This window comes from Phalacrocorax aristotelis, chromosome 2, assembly GCF_949628215.1.
Source record: "Phalacrocorax aristotelis chromosome 2, bGulAri2.1, whole genome shotgun sequence".
NCBI classification, from domain to species: Eukaryota; Metazoa; Chordata; class Aves; order Suliformes; family Phalacrocoracidae; genus Phalacrocorax; species Phalacrocorax aristotelis.
Window position 1 is genome coordinate 44,991,541 of NC_134277.1, and position 17,399 is coordinate 45,008,939.

Below are 17,399 nucleotides of genomic sequence, written 5' to 3' on the forward strand. Positions count from 1 at the left end.
TAGGTGTCATTTAGTTATATTGGATTTCTTCTGAAACAGAAAGGTTTCTCTATGGAGAGCACTGTAGCTCTGTGCAGAGATACTCAGGCAGCTCAAAACAGTCACCTTGGCATAATGGGTCATGCTGCGAGGTATAGTATGGACCATATCCCCAGAGAAGAAGAGCCTATCCTGTCCTCACTGGATTGGCTTCTGCAGATTTTGTATATTCATCAGAGATAGTAAACAGCCTCCTGTTGTTCATGCAAACAGGACTGAACATGAAGAATATACAGGCAAGACGTGCTGGGAAAAGATATAATTTATGAGCATGAGGAGAACTTGTCAAAATTAGTATCTCTTCCTAGGCTGTAAATGACAAAGGAAACAGTTTTTCCAGCATAAAATCAATTCAAACCAAAAAGCACAAACATCTTGAAGCAAACTCTTAGCAGCTGAAAAGCAGGGGACATAAGATACCTAAGTCACAGAGTCATAGGTTGGAAGGGACCTCAGGGATCATCTAGTGCAACCTTTCTCAGTTACAAGAGAGAAGAAAATCACAGGTTGCAGATGTATCAGGGTCTTAGAATGCTTGGAATTAAATTAGCAAAATAAATTAAAGAAATTACTGAACATGTTGCTATAGAAGGATGGAGAGTAGAATATAAAGAGGTGCTAAGAAACCTCATACTTATCAAACCTATCTTGTAGCTTTACAGTATTTAAGACCTGAAGATCATCTTCTCTGACCTCTTTCATTTCACAAGCGGTTGAAGTATGCCGGTTATCTAATATTGAGATAATACTTGTCTTTTACTAAAATACAACTTTCAGAAGTGATTTGAAGACATCAGCCAGGGAAGAAAAAAAAAAAAAAGCTACTGCTTTTCTACTTGCTTGCAGTTAAATGTTTCTGCCTAATTTCTCTTTCAAATTTGTCTGGTTCTTGTCACAACTTCGGTGTGCATTCTAACAATGGCCTCAGTTCTTTGGACTCCTCCTCTGTATCATATTGCTACTACCTACCTACTTCCATCTTTGCAAAATGCTTTAAATAGTAAAGAAAGATTTTTCCCCCAACATTTATTGTTCTAGCTCTTCTAAATATAAGAAAACAACAGTATTCTTACTTAATATGGTAGGAACAATTTAATATTTCAATATTTACTCTGGATATTAAAAAATACAGTCCCAATTCTCATTTACATTATTATTATTAAGCATAGTGACTATAGGGTATATGTAAACCAAACCCACATTTTACCACTAACTGGTAATTACAAGGTACTGAATATTTCTCATGTAATAATTATGTAATCATCATATTAGTCCTTGTATATAAATTTTATTAAGTTGTTTCTTGACACTGCATCAATCTTTATAATAAGCATGTGTAAGTGCTTTAGCTTTAAAATAAATTCCTTTTCCTTTTTTTTTTCATGGTAAATGTTCCCTATTACTTATAACAACACATAATGACTACTTTGGAGCCACTATGGTCTGTGGAGAGACTAATACACATTTTTTTAAATGATCTAAAATAAATGTTTAATAGCAAGACATGAACGTCAAATTATTTGGTTGTGATACTTGCTTAAGCACCCACAATTTTTTGTTCTTTTACTAATCATATTGAAATATCTTAAATTTGCAAACTATGGGTAGGAAAAAAAAAGTCTTCCTTTTCAGATTTTTTAAAATTAACTTATTTTCCAATTGGATAGAATATAGACAGTCTAGTTACTCATACTTTGTTTGGGAACTTTATAACTTAGTTTCCAGAACCTGGAGATGTATAGGCACAGGTGAAAATAAATTCTCATAGTTACGTTAGTTTCTTTGTTTTAGATCATTACCTATAATCATAGAATCATTTAGGTTGGAAAAGACCTTTAGCATTATCAAGTCCAACCGTTAACCTAACACTGCCAAGTCCAACCCAACACCATGTCCCTAAGCGCCATATCTACACGTTGTTTAAATGTCTCAAGGGGTGGTGACTCAACCACTTCCCTGGGCACCCTGGTCCAATGCTTGACAACCCTTCTGGTGAAGAAATTTTTGCTAATATCCAATATAAACCTCCCCTGGTGCAACTTGAGGCCATTTTCTCTAATTCATTTCCTTGCTACTTGGGAGAAGAGACCAACACCCACCTCGCTACAACCTCCTCTCCGGTAGTTGTAGAGGGTGATAAGGTCTCCCCTCAGCCTCCTCTTCTCCTCACTAAACAACCCCAGTTCCCTCAACCTCTCCTCACAAGACTTGTTCTCCAGACCCTTCACCAGCTTCATTGCCCTTCTCTGGACACCCTCCAGAACCTCAAAGTCTTTCTTGTACTGAGGGGCCCAAAACTGAACACAGTATTTGAGGTGTGGCCTCACCAGCACCGAGTACAGGGGCACGATCACTTCCCTACTCCTGCTGGACTATGCTATTTCTGTTACGGTACCTTTTAAAATATCATAAGAATCTGGCCTATGGCTTTGATAATTTTTGTTTTTCCTGGCTCAAAATAATACTCAGATGTATTTTAGTTACCTCCAAATTGTATTTAAACAGGAACTATTATCTAAGATTCTCTTAGGAAAAGCACCAAAAACATACTGTTCAAGGGAATTTGAAAATGATACTTCGTGAATGATCTGATCAGAAGCAAATCTCTATTACCATGTGAAGCTGATGTTCTCCTGTTTGCAGCAGGAGAGTTGAATATCTATATATTTCAACTTAAGGTTTTGAAGCATCTAAGATCTTTCTCTTTTCTCCGGAATATTATAATTTGCCACATTTTTTATTCTATCAATTATGAAAAACAGCCCAACACTAATAAAATGGATTTGAGTGCTCTTCCCCCAAGTTTACCTGTGCTCCGATGACATTCTTTTGTAGAAAACCTGTCCCCTAGAGGCAAACTTTTAGCATATAACATTTCTGTTAATTATATTTTTATTAAAACCAGTCTCAACCAACATTTTGAAATATTTCTGTCTCAGATGAAAAGAACAAATTAATGACAAAAAATATATTTTGTCCATCTCCCCTGAGTTTCCAAACCCATTTTACAATAGAGGAATGCCACAGCTTTTTGGAGAAAAAGCAGGTAGAATTTATTAGCGTGGACCTAAGAAAAGTATATTATTATTGGGCCTCTTCCCGGGTATGGCTAGTCTTTGTGGCTAAAACAAATAGGAAGAGAAAGAGGAATGTTGGAATTGATGTTTGCAGATAGGTTCAGCTTATGGATAGGCGCTCACCATAGGAATTGCCACCCAAGTGGTCAAAGTTGATCAGATTTTTAACTAAACTAAAACCGGGGTCTTGTGGTGGCAAGTATCAGACAATTTTAGTAATATATCTGGTTGCTCTGTAACCCTAATTCTCAGTCAGTCTGTAAGCTAACCAGCCTGAAGAACACAATTTGAAAGGGTTATTTCTAAAAAAACAGGTATTGTGGACAAGTGAAATGATAATTCATACCTATGTGCCCGGGGATAGATGCAGGTCTGATTAGTTAGTGGCTGCTGGGCCTGCCTCGGCATGGCTGGGAGGATGGTCTACCCCACAGGCACACGTTGCAGAAAGCACGTGGGGACTCAGGTAGGGAAGATGAGGAATGGATGCAGTTGTAACTCAGCAACACATCTGAAGGGAACACGTATAGATGGCTTTGTCTATTGTGCTGCCTTTTCAAACTGAGTCGATAATGCCAGTGTCGGTTTCAAGCGAAGCGTGTGCCAGATTACAGATAGCTAGCAATGGCATTTGAGAGCCGTTAATTGTGAAACTTGAGAAGAAAATGTGCACATTCTTTTTCAGAGTGCTATTCGAATGATGGCCTTTTTATCCCAGAACACTGTGGGTTTCACTTTTATTCTCTTCCCACATAAAATGCATGAAGTGCACTGAGTCTCTTTCACTTGGCAGCTTATATATTGCATTCTTTGCAGGAACTGCTTTGGCTTGTTAAAATGTACCCCATGTATTAAAATGAAATTGTCACTGCTGTGTGGTGCAACATAACATGGTTTGACACTAAGCGCCTGCAGCTACAGAAAACAGACTTTTATTGCATTTATTCTTTCAGAGACAAGAGTCTCTAAAGGCTCAGTGCAGACATTCGCTTAGTTAAATCTGAATGAAGCCAAAGTGAACAATCTAAGTTGCTGTCTTTGTGCTTGTAGAAATGGCCCAGCCCACATGAATTGCAGTGATACAGCCTGGAAGGAACAATTTTAAATTATTTTACCTGAAACAAACTGATAAAAGACTTCGACATGCACAGAGAATTAATCAGGCAATCAGGGTTTGGAGGTTTTTTTTCCTTTTCTTTTTCTTTTTTTTTTTTTTTTTGTGGTGATGGTGGGGTTGTCTTTAAACTCTGGCAAACTTGTGCCCCAGGAGATAAACTGCTTCTCCAGACTCTATGTGAGCCACATGGAATGCATGTTACTCTTTCCCAAAACCGTGTGACAGGAAGGGTGGTAGATAAATTCCTTTTAAAAGATCCAGACTGGTGAGAAGTAAGTAATATTTATGTCAGTGGAGTTATTTTGTGGAGGGTACCTGGAGGTAAGCACTGGTGTATTGAAGGAGCATTGAACATGGTTTTAAAACACAATTTTTCTGAGAAAAACAAACAGTGCGATTTTTCTTTTTGCTTGCTTATTAGCTTTCCATTTCTCTCTTTCCTCTCTTCGAAGTTTCTGTACTCACTCTGTAGCAAAGTCAACTGTTCTCTAGACTAGCGTGCAGTTGATTTACAAGACTTGAAAGAACGGTGAATTCCCAGATGTGGTATAACCATGATATGGGATTTGACTAGTAGCTTTGTCTTCTTTACAGTTCCTTCAATAATATATGTACCAGTTCATGTCTCAATGCTTAAAGTTAGCTTGAGGTCATATGAGAAGAATATTAAGGCATTTCACCTACCAGTATTACATGTAAATTACTGTCTTCTCCCACAATTTGGCTTTAAGCTGTAATAGGTATATATGCATTGTCTTTGGTTTTGCTATACAATCTGTCTATGCAGGTTTTTTTTTTAACATTGTAATCCTTAATAATCATCGCTGTTTCTCTGGGTTCTTATCCAAATCCTGTATGGTTTTTTTTTCATGCCATTTGAAGTTATTTTGGGTGCACAAGGAACCTAGAAACCCATCCTTTGCCTTTCCAAGCAGCATGTGAGAGCATAAAGAATGTCCTTGTTCAGGGTGATCCCCGGAGCCAAAAGGGGACTGTTCATTGACACTGCTGCAGCCTACACACAGCCGGGAGCGCAGCTGCAGGCTTTGAGGGTGGCAGGTCCTCCCTGCAAGCCACACCGTACCATAATGAGCTCAACCAGTTTCTCTGCAGAAATCAGCAAGAACGTCTTTGAAGATTTCTCTCAGCATCTGTGCTTCTCCTTTTTTATCCTTTTGCTTTTTGTTTTTGCTGACTGAGCATTTTCATAACAGCCTAGTAACATGCATTGCCTTTTCCCCCATCCCACCCTCTTCTCTTTTCCAGAATGGAGTCTACAGAAAAATGTGAAGTAGTAATTCAACATTTTAATGGCAAATATCTGAAAACCCCACCCGGACTACCAGGTAAGTTTAGCCATAATTACAAAATTTAAAATTCACTGAAGAGTTTAGAATACAGAAATGCTGGAATTTCTGTTGAGAGTGGCTTGTATTACCGGCCCTGCTAAGAGGGCGTGCACCTTCCCTGGTTGAAGCCTATCATTTATGCCCTGTAACAACTTTTTCCTTGCTCAGGTTAGTATTATTCAAGCACTTATGTTTGACAGTAGAGAATTTAAGTTCGTATAAAAATCATGCTGTCTTACTGCAGTTTTTTCCTTTTTAATGCATATATTGTGTGTAATTTTTTCTGGTTAGGGCAAAGGCCACATAAGTAAATGCCAGTGCTTTTCTAACAGCCAAGGAATATAACTAGATCAGCAACAGCATTGTAGGTTAAAAAATAACTGGGAGTTCAGGTTGTAATAGCTTAGTATTCTTTACAGTTACTAGATAGTGTAATTAGTGTTACTAGTATTAACAGCAGCAGCTGTTAATACTGAGGGTATTTAAAATGTAGTGTGATTTATACCATTTGTACTTGCCGTAACTTAACGTAATCCCACCATTTTCTGATGACACCCATGGAATACATTCAGTGGTGTGCCTGTGCCACATTGAAAGCCCAGTTCCAGCGAGTATCTTGCTTTTGAAATCTTCAGCTGTGATCTATGTGGTCATCGGCTGTGCAAAGTTTAGTGATCAGTTGCCTGATCCTTAGTGCTTGACAAGACCTCCCTGAGGCCACAAATCTGCAGAGATTTCTCCCTCAGGTAGTCTAAAGAGCTACCTTCAATGAGCAGGAAATCCTTGCAAGAATTGTGTCTAAGTTATTCTCTTTTTCTTTTCTTTCTTTTTAACTTCCATTAAACTATCTCCTTTTTTGGTTACTTTCATTAAATTCATCCTTATTCATTGCCTGGTTCTTTATGCAGAAGATGCACTAAATACTCTAATTAAAAGAGAGCCATCTGCACAGCTACTGTGTACAGTAATTGAATGCTGCAGTGTACACATAAATTTTAGTCAGATCACCTTCATGAAAGAGTATAAAACTTTTAGTACAAGCTGGAAGACTCCATTTTATGGATTTCTTTTTCAAAAGTAGTCACTGACAATTTTTCTCAACACACACTGGTGAAGTACAACATCAACTTTTTGAAGTACAACGGGCAAGGGCTGCGTAGAACAATGGGCAAAACAACATAGGCAGAGACCTTAAACCTTTGGCATGTCTTTCTGTTTGCATACATTGAGTCCAAGTAGTAATCTATTTAATATCATAGCAACACCCAATGGAAAGAGTGTGAATAGCAAGGAACCAGTAAGTGCAGTTTCGTCATTATAACCCTGTGTGCTCCACGGTCACATTCCCAGTTGTCTCAGAGATGACACATCTTTTGAGCCAGAAGTAAAGCAGAATATTCTTACAGTACCTGCTTGAGACAAAGAGGCTACATGAAATGAAGGCTAGTAGTTGAAAATAATTTTCTGTTTAAAAAAACAACAACAACAACAAAAAACTTTTAAATTAGTCAGGAATATAGGGGGTGTTCAACATGAACAATGTGGGACACCCAAATAGGAGTCTTGATAAGATAGTGTGATAACTAACTTTTGTTCCAAGAGTTACACTGAAATTGGATTTTAATGGTTATAACTTTTGCTGCTTTCTCAATATAAGGATGTGAATCAGCTTAGTTTCCTGAAGAAGGTGTCCATGTGGGAAAATTGTCTACTATGTTTATCTTCTGATTGTTGTGATCAGATGGCATTTAGTTGCAAGGATGAGCTGGGAAGTGACTGTTTTAAAAGTTCTCATTTACCTGAGTGCCATTCAGATGCAGATAAAGCACAATGCATCTTGGGGCAAAGCCACTGGACCAGTAACTGAACTCATTCAACTATGCACTAGATATCTGTAAGATCCCATTTTGTCCTCCATTTTTGGAGGACAGATTTTGTAGCTCCAAACACAGATAATTAGAAATTATCATAGGGTATTTGATCCACATAGAAGAGAATATTTGTGTCTCCTTGTTAGAGTAGGGCACTCTTCATATCCATATTTAAAAGATTTTTTGTATTCATTCCTCCTCTTCTTAAGAAGCGAGAGGACAAACATGATCACTTGAGCAGCTGGATCGATTCAAGTGATACTGGCCACTCATATTAATTTTCCTTTGATCCAGTGCAGAAAACACTCAATTCTAGTGTTTTTTCTTGACATTGTTTCCTGTTAAAGCTTCTATTCAGTTTATACGTCTGTGCTATGAACCTCTATTTAGGCCTCTCAGCAAAGATAGAAGCATCTTGCTTTATCCTCTTCCTGGCAGTTGCTTATCTTCCTGCATGGAGAAGGAAGGAAAATCGAGTCTCCTGGTGTACTTGGAAAATCACAATCAGAGTCTGAGAATTATCCTCCCAGCATCTCAGTAATTGGCATAGAAAGAAAATAATCTCTCGTTATTGCTGTGACCTCTTTATGGATTTCAGTTAAAAAATGAGGAACCAGAGAACATTAGCGGAAGTATGCAACATTATCTGTTATTAACCTCTACTGCTCAAAGACATGATCTTACTGTGAGAGAAAATTAATCAATCCTTTTAGGGTTAAATTAAATCGATTTAGGTTTTTCAGCTGGATTTCTTTCAGGCATAGCAGTGAACTGGGAGGGGTTTACATTTTTGTCCACATCTCCTCTCACCCAAGCTCTGGTATTCTAGCTCAGACTTGCCAGTTGATAGAAGGTTGCATGAGGCCCACCAAGAAAGAAATCAGCAGGCCATTTTGTACTACCCTGGTTCCTGAGGCATCAGGATTATGGACCAGACAAACCATTTTGGCAGCTAGCTTCCATCCATGCAGTCTTCCCCAGTTGTGTTCCCTAAGATGTGATCCTCGTGACACAATGAGATGTATGTGTGTAGGAATACCATTTCTGTAGGATAAAGTGTTCACATATTGGGGGGGCAGTTATGCCTGGTTACCAAGTCACTATGGAAGAAGGACTGAAGTAGGTAGCTTTTGTGTGATGCTGAACAGCCCATCAGAAAGACTGGGCACCATGGCTCTGGCTTTCACAATGAATAAACCATGGACCATGACTTAGTTATATCCTCCCGAAGAGTTATTTCAAGCATTCATTTTTAATAGAGAGCTCCTTCCCAACTAGAGTTTCCCTGGCAAATAAGATGTAAATTTAATTGGATGTATTTTGTTGTTGCTGTTCTTGTTGGAAATAAGATAGGAATTACAGAAGAGTCACTGCTGTTTACCTGGATGTTTGAGCCCAGCCAGGAGTCACACATCTGTGCTAACCCAGGCCAACAATACAGAGGAAAGGGTAAAGCAGTGTTGCGTCTACAAGGACAGGAGGGCATACAGGGCACTCTGGAGGCTCTGTATTCTCTATGTTCCCAAGGCAAAAATATATAATTTTTTGTTTGACTTTCTGACTTCAACTACTGTTTGTTGTCTCTTAAAAATTGTAGGGCTGAGCACTTGTATCTCCAGACCCCTCTGTTTCAACCTAGTAACAACGTAAAGGTTATTTTCTGGCACTTGAAACATTTTGCTGGTCAGATGCGTAATGCCTAGGAAAACTGAGCAGTATTGTGTCTAGTGAAATGCGTTAGTGGATTATTCTCATTAAGGGTGCTTCTCTGTTCAACTCCTTGGCTTTGTTCCGTTCCAAAGGGAATTACTGCACTGTCCTGCTTGCTCACCTAAAAAGCATTTCATGAAGTTCAGTCTTAGATACACAGTGCAAAATAATTGGTTGTCCCATAAATAATTAGCTAATACCTTGCATTTCTTCCAGACTGAGAAAGTACAGTTGTCTCCAGAAATCTGCAAACTCTCCGTGCTTGGCAGATTCCATGTGAACTTCATAAATATTCTGAGTAGCTTTGAGTGATTTTTTTTTTTAGTGGGTCTTTTGTGTTTGTTTTCATTTTCCCTTTATCAGCACTGCTTTTCTGAGATAAATAGACCAGGGCCTACGGGTATATTTTCCTCCTGTAGGGAGTGCACCCCACATGAAACTAATTGTATAAGCCCCGTATTGCCACTCTGAAAGAGAAGTCACTAAACGCATGCATCAGACTATACTACTGTACGTCTCCATCAAGATGGGAAGGGCACTATTAATGATGAAGATAGCTCACCCTCAGTCTTTTGGTGCTGCATCTCTTTTTGTTTGGTGAATAAGCAACTTTTTATATAATCCTTCTAATCTATCATATTTTACAAACACAGAATTCAAGTAAAAAAACCTAGCTTTTCTGTCAGTAATAAATTGATTTCTCTTTGGATGGGCAAGCTTAGGGTACAAGAGTTTTTGTTCAGCTACCAGTATCCTTGGATGTCTTTAAAAAACTTCATTTTCTCTTGTTGAATAAATGCAAAGACTTAACAGTTCTTACTTTTTCTCTCCAGAACTTCACAGGAACATACCTCAATTGCACTTATTATCCTCTTCCATTACATCCATTATGTTCCCTCACAGCATTTTCTAGTCATTATAGTACTTCCTAAATTTTGTTTGCTTTGAAAATACTTTTGGTCGTCAGACCACATTGGGCCAATTCCTATCTCAGAGAAAATTTCAAGAAAGTGAGACAGATGAATGCTACAATGCACAGCCAGGAATCTTCCTCTTTCATAGTAGCTCTCTGTGGCTTTTATTGCTAATTTTAATGCCCAGTTACAAATCTGAAAAAAAGAAAGAAGAGGGAAATAGTATTCTTGTGTAGGTTAAGAACCCCACAAGTAACAAGCGACTGTGGCATTTTTGGGCTGACTTTTATTCGGGCAGAAACTCTTAAACCAAAAGAAATTATGTGCAACAATACGTATATACCTTCAAATGCCTCATATCTTGCTTTAATCATTATTGGCCATGTCCATTTCTCTTGAGAAAGGCCCAAGCACTGCATTTTCACAGACTCATTTCACTGGAATGAATGGATTTTTTCTGCCTTTCTCCTTAGTTTCAATATTTCTCTTAGGTCATCTCTTAGATTCTCCAACCATGGAGAGTAAATTCAAATACTTAATCTTTGCTTTAGAGAAGTAGACTTGGAACATGGAATAATGTATTTAAAGCAACGTGTTTTCTAGGATATTGTGGCTAAAATGGTCACGAGAAAACAGCATTCCTGTTGAGGGTTAGGTGTACAGTGGATAGTAACAACGTTGTACACTGTTTTTCTTTTGCTCTCTATGGGCAAACAAATGATAACTTGTTTGTCATTAGTGATGCTGTAAATTGTTTTTCTGAATTAATAAACTTAAAATGTTTTGTTTGATAAATTTTTAGCCCCTTTCTCTCAGTTTGGCGCTTTACTTTTTATTTCATTATCTCTTCATTTATATGCATAAAACACTGAAAAACTCTTCCATAACTATTTTCTTGGGGAGTTTACCTTGCTTTATCAAGGTAATTAACACATTATTATAAAAATCCATGTCTTTCTCTCTCGGTCTCTTTATGTATGTATATGTATTTGACATTTTAAAGAAGCCAAGACAGCAGTCGAAGATAGAAGCTAGATATTGGTTTGTAGTTAGCTTAAAATATTTGTTGAGTGCTACAGAGAACTTAAACAGAATAAAGGGCGCTCTGTCAGGTTTGGTAGTGGTAATACCAGTACTACTGGTGGAGCTAGTTAAAAGGGTTTTTTTCTTTTACAAATTGTTATCCTCAGAAATTACCTTTATTCAGAAAACCAAAATTCCCTCACTTGTATCCCCAGTTCCTTTAATGTATATGATGTCAATGTTATCTGAATCTTTTATATTGTCTACCTTCTAAGAATTCAGTTTTGTATTTTCATTGTTATCTGCTGACTGCAGTATATAAATCCTTCCCTACTGTATCAGAAAATACAATCCATGTAAAGACCTTTGTGAAAAACAACTATTTAACAAATTTTCTATTTCTTTATCCTGTTTCCAATTCCTGGCTGTCGTTTTTTATAGAGTCACTGTTATCTTTTGCTTTCTGTGTTCCATGAATGCGCGTCCTTAGCTCCTTCTTAGCAGAAATTTCTTTTACATCTCAAACCCTCTAAACATCCTTTTAACTTCTGTCAGTTCCCAGTCTTCATCTTTGACAGACAGTTAAAATCTTTAATTCCTTCTGTTATTGTCATGCCTGAGTCCTGGTGATGACCATGAGGCCAATGTAACTCCTCCTGCTTTGGACCCCAGGTGCTTCCCGCAGCCTCAGCGATGTGCAGGCGGCAGTCCCCAGCTCAGGTCTCTCTGACAAACTGCTCAGTGCAGAATGGGCTCTGTGGACCTGTTGCCTGGGTCGTGTTGGATGTTAAGAGGCGCCTCGGTGGTATAGGCAGCTGTCAGAGAGTGTCCCTTGGCAGACAGAGTTTCATTTTTCAGACGTCACAAAATGGTTAAGGTCACATAGACTTTGCAGGAGAAGGCCATAAAGGTGGACTTCCTAAGCGAGAAACTACTACTAGAAACTACTACTACTACTGAATTAGTAGAAAATACAAAACCTTTTGCTTCAAAAGCAGTTCCCCAGTTAGGTCTCTGTGGCTTTGTTTTGTGTCTCATACAGGTGTCTGTGCTGAGGTCAACCTTGTCAGTGCTGCATGTTCTGCTCTCCCTTTTAGAGCCACGCTGTCACAGACCACAGCGGTCTCCTGGCGGAGGCTCCTGGCTTTGCCCTCCTTCTGGTACTCAGCCAAGTATTGCTTCTAGCTAATCCAGCCTGTACTAACTTGTCAGCCATAGATCTCCAATAGGCTGTGTTTTCAAGTAAAATCAAGTGTTTCTTGGACTGCCTCCTTCCTTTCAAAGACAGCCTTCAAAAGTCAGATGATACTTGTGTTGCTTCCAGACATTCTTGAGAGTTTTAAGTGTATGTCATTTTTGATCACTGAACAGTACTGGTTTCTCCATCTTTAGCTCCTTTTCTTCTTCTCCAGAATTATGTTTATGTAACCTTCAGTTGTCCTTGCTGTGCTGACATTTGTGTAGATGCGACACATTCCATGTCTTCCTGCAAAGATCGATTCCAAATTTCCTAGATTTCTAGGAATTTGAAGACTGTTTATTCTTTAAAGATAAGGGATACTTTCTAGGAAAAAAAAAGTCCCTCTGTCTACTCAAGACTTGATCTCATTTCCATTTAGCTCAAACAAAGACTCCCTTTAACTAGCAAGATACGGAATGAGATGTTTACCCAGTAAACCCCAATAGCTGATATGCACTGATTTCTTGGAGGAACATGAGTTGGGTTAGTTTGTATTTCAGATATTGGGAGGCGTGTATCTGCTAAATCACGTAGTTTGGGCTCTTCAGGGAATTTGTGTGAGAGAAGACAGCGTGCTGACATTGTCTAATGCCTGCTTTTCCAGAAATACATAAAGATGTTCATGGAGGGGAAGGTCTTAAAGATCTAATGTTCTAAATATTTGTGTCTGTTTTATTTGAGCTTGCACTGCTCTATAAGTTCTTAGGAAAAGAACCATGTCTTTTTGTATTTTAAATAGCCGTATTATGAAATACTGATTCTTGTAATCTGGCTCTACAATTAATGGAAATTCTTTCACAGATTTTTTTATTACTTTGTAACTGGAAGTAATAGAAAACAAGATCGGTTTGTTTGTGGTATTGCAGTAATTCAGGTCATGATGTATAAAATCAGCATTACTGCAGTTTGGATTAAGATCTTTCACTTGGTTTATAAGATTGAAGTTAGAGAACAATATGGCATATAAATGAGAAAAGATCATTCCTTGTTTCTTTCTGTCGCAGTATCACCTGTCATCTCTTTCCTAAGATTTCCAGAAGCCTGCAACATAAATGGAGAATTGCATTCCTTTGTCATTCATAATATCTAGTGGTAATGAACTGTGTCACAGTTTATCTAAACTAATTCTAATATATAAATTTTTTTCATTTAACTCAAAGTGCATTTTTGTTTTGTAGAGTGACTATGTAAATCTAATTCAACAAATCCACTCCCTTTATATGCAAAGGCAGATATATTTGCTTATCAACAAAAAAGTCTTCTGTATGTTACTGCTGTATAACCAGCACAGCTGAGAGCGTGTGCACTGAATTCTGTCGTGCCTCATACATCAGCAGGAGAAGTGTCGACAAGTTTCTGGTCCAGGGACAGTGCTGTTCCTTGGATGCACTTGTAAAATCCAAGATGAGACAGACGAGTTGCACAGGTGTTATGGCAGGCAAAATTTATGAGCCAGAAAGATTCACAGCTTGAAATTCAGATTGTTTAGGTCTAAAGGGCTGGCAATTTAAAACAAGGCATAACAAACAAATAAAAACATGCAAATCAGAGCATGAAACAACGTGGAACATTGTAAAGTCATTTGTGCATGGTGCAGTTTTCAGGGAGGAATTCTGGTTTTGCATCAACTGTGGCCAGCAGTGGCACAACTCCTCCTGTTTCATCCTCTCCTGCATTACTTTATTAGTCCCTTCAGGACACTTTAAATGATGGAGTACATCTGCTTTGCAGGCCCTACTGCTGCAGTATAGTGTTGCCACACCTGAGCCAGCTAGTTTAAAACTCATTTAAAAAGCTAACTTGAGGAAGGGTATCAATCTGGCTGAGCACAGACTAACCGCTTGAGCTCATAGTGTGTTATGCTCAATAATATCCAGCAAGTGGTTTACATTATTTTTCTTTTTTTTAAACTGAGAGGAATTATTTCCATTTCAGCCCTTTCATAGAAAAATTCTTCCTTTCCTCCTCCTCCATCCCTCCCTCACACTTTTCCACTTGCTTTCCCATTAAAAATTTTTAAATTTTAAATATAAATAAGTTTAAGTCAGAAGTTTCAGTCTGAGCCTTTGTCCTGTAAATTCCAGCTAACCCGAACAAAAAAGTTTTATTGAAGCTTAACAGTAGATATTTTTTGACATACTCCTTTGGACATCCATATTTCAGCCGGAAGTGGAGGCCTCTGGGATTGGCCTTTTCCAATAAAATTGGAGCATTGATTTGGTTTTCACACGTTTTGCCACACCACTGTAAATCGGCAAACGTCCAGGTGACGTGCGCCTGGTCTGTGCCGCCCGCAGGGCTCAACGGCGACATGGCGGCTGCTGCCTTCAAGCACGCTTGGGTGGCAGACAGCCTTACGGAGGCGCTCAGGTGGGTTTGCTCCGTCAGGGCTAGTATGGAGGGTTTTGTCCAAATGCATTTTTACAGGCAGAGCTTGCAAAGAATTAGGTGGCTTGAAAGAGAGGATATGTATTCCAACTTCTGAGTGCTTTTGTGAACAGAAGTCAGCCTGCAGGTGCTTGGTGTGCCCTCAAGCGTTTGGGGAGAAATTTGGTGCTGGTGCTTTTAGGAAGGACTGTGTAGCAGCAAAGGGAGGGTAATGAGGGAGGGAAGGCACATATAACAATAAAGGAGTATATTGGGCCTGTCCTCCCTGGTCTTCCCTTTCTGCCACTTTCTCTCCAAAAGTAAACCTTTCCCTGCCACCAGAAGAGCATTAAGAACTCTTCTGCAGGGCTCCTCCCCTGAGAGCGTGAAGTGGCATGAAGTGTCTGAAGTAGCGTGTGAAGATCTTCCCCTTTGTGATTCATCCAGACAAAATAAGATGAGCGGTATCACAGCAGCAGTTCCCATATGTTTTGAATACTGGGAGCCTCTTGCGTAATTGAAGTCTCTCTCTCCCCATTCTCCTTCTCAAATGGTACTGCACAACAGAGAAAAGCAATTCAGCCTGAAAGCAGGAGGCTAACATTTTATTTGAATTTTTTTTTTTTGATCACAACAACAATGTCATTATGCTGGTCAGCAGTCCTTAGCAGCTGTAAAAGCCCCATTTCTTGGCCGTTCCTGTTAGTCGTTCTTGTTTGAATGGCAGCATTTGATCACAAGATCATAGCAAGGTCTTTCCCAGGTTCAATCACAGGAACTTGAAAGAGTGGCAAAACAGCCACTGCCTCAGAGTCTATGATGTGTCTGCAATTTACCTTCTACAATGTAAGAGACATCAAGAGGGAGGGAAAAGGTGCTGCTTGTCTGATTCTACATTTATCCTTTTTGTTAATGCTCATTAAAACAGCATTTTATATGTAGCATTTCCCCCACCACCCTGTATATAATCCTTGAGAATATAGCATTTCCAGAATTGCTGCTGTTCAGCAAACAAATATAAACTGAAAAATGAGAGAGGAGGGGGAAAGGAGTAATTGAACTTTTTGATTGCACAATAAGGTATGAGAAGATACTTTTCAAAGGCCAAGTTTTAGAAGCCTTACTTCCCATAAGACTTTCCATTTCAAAAAATGCAAATTTTAACCAAAAAAAAAAAACCTAACAAAAAAATATTTCAATTGTCATGGGTGGCTCTGCAGTTGCAGTACTACATTACTGAATACAATCAACATATTCCTCAATTAGATTACTGATCACACTGTGAATTCACTGATTCTGAGCCTTTTTTCCTCTGGCTTTTTCCTTCCCTTTCCCTTTCCCTTTCTTCTTTTTCCCCTTTTCCCTTTCCCTTTCCTCTTTGTCCCTTTTCCCTTTTCCCTTTCCCTTTCCTCCTTTTCCCTTTCCTCTTTCCCTTTTCCTTTTTCCTTTTCCTTTCCTCCTTTTCCCTTTCCTCTTTCCCTTTTCCTTTTTCCTTTTCATTTCCTTTTTTCCTTTCTTCCTTTCCCCTCTTTCGCTCTTCCCTCCCCTTCCCCTTGCCCTCCTTCTCTCTCCCCCACTTCAGTAAATACTGTAACTTTGTGATCAAGTGTGAAATTTTCCAGTTCACAACTATCACTATAAAGTTTGGAAGTATGTAAAAGTCAAAATGAGAAAATATGACCCAGCAGCCTGCTAACTGTATTCTTGTCTGGATTTTCTCCTTCAAGCTTACCCACTCTAACAGCACCATGAGTGAGGACCTGCCCTCCAAAGCAGTCCCCTTCAAGGAACTCTCCATCAGCTGAGTTTTACATTATAGTGTAATGAAAGCCTCAGCATCTGGGATTTTCAAAAGAAGCCTAGTAAATAGGAGTTCGTATATTGTGAGAGTCTGTCTTTCAATGATGCAGGAGTTGATACCATTGGTTATTTTCATCTCTAATTTATCTTATTTCAGACTAGCCTCAAAGGTGGGTGTAATAGAAACCAGGGAAAAGTGAGCTGGATTCTCTAAAAGCAGAAATTATTCTCCCTGCCTGTGAGCAGCAGCATCAAGAAACTTGCCTTTGCCTTAACGGGCTGTGATTCCACCAGGCGTGATGTGTGGTGGAGGCAAGTTTAGGTTCAGCAGTTCTTCCTTTTCTGTAGGAGTTATCTGTGTTTCAGCATACCGCATATAATGTAAGAAAGAAAGGTCATTAAAAATCCTAAATGCCTTTTTTTTTTTTTTTTTTGGTGATTGAGGTGTTGGCAGGCAGTTTTTCATTTATGTAAGTGTATGTTTTGCCTGCCTGTAATTTCAACCAAATACAGTCCTTTTGTGCATCTCATGACCAAGGTCACTGATTTTAGCATTGTGTATTAGGCATTTCATCCAAAGTGGGATTTAATTTCAGTGCTAAGAAGATAAAAGATGTAGATGGGACAGTAATACTTCAAGGTGGAAAACACTGATGATATTGGAGCATGTCCAAGTTTAATTTTAAAGATTTTTTTCCCAAGATGTTGCTTATTTGCTACCTTTGGAAAAGTAAAAAATGTTCAGCACCCCTAAAAATGTACATAATTAGAGGACTGACTTGAATTCTTCTTTTCTGACCATTTCGTGTCATCTTTGATTCCAGAAGGTTTTTCTAGACATCAGAGTAGTGACATACAGGAGGCTTATTTTGTAAGTGGAGTCCATACTACT

The 17,399-nt window shown here is 38.7% G+C and overlaps 1 protein-coding gene across 8 annotated transcripts in view; it reads left to right on the forward strand.

Moving 5' to 3' along the window:
- The window catches only part of RBMS3 (RNA binding motif single stranded interacting protein 3), a 728,945-nt gene that overhangs the window by 576,600 nt on the left and 134,946 nt on the right, over window positions 1-17,399 (forward strand). For all 8 annotated transcript variants that reach the window (XM_075083285.1, XM_075083286.1, XM_075083287.1 and 5 more), the window contains one exon: window positions 5,500-5,579. In XM_075083285.1, coding sequence (XP_074939386.1) covers window positions 5,500-5,579 — 80 coding nt within the window. The remainder of the gene's footprint in view (window positions 1-5,499; window positions 5,580-17,399) is intronic.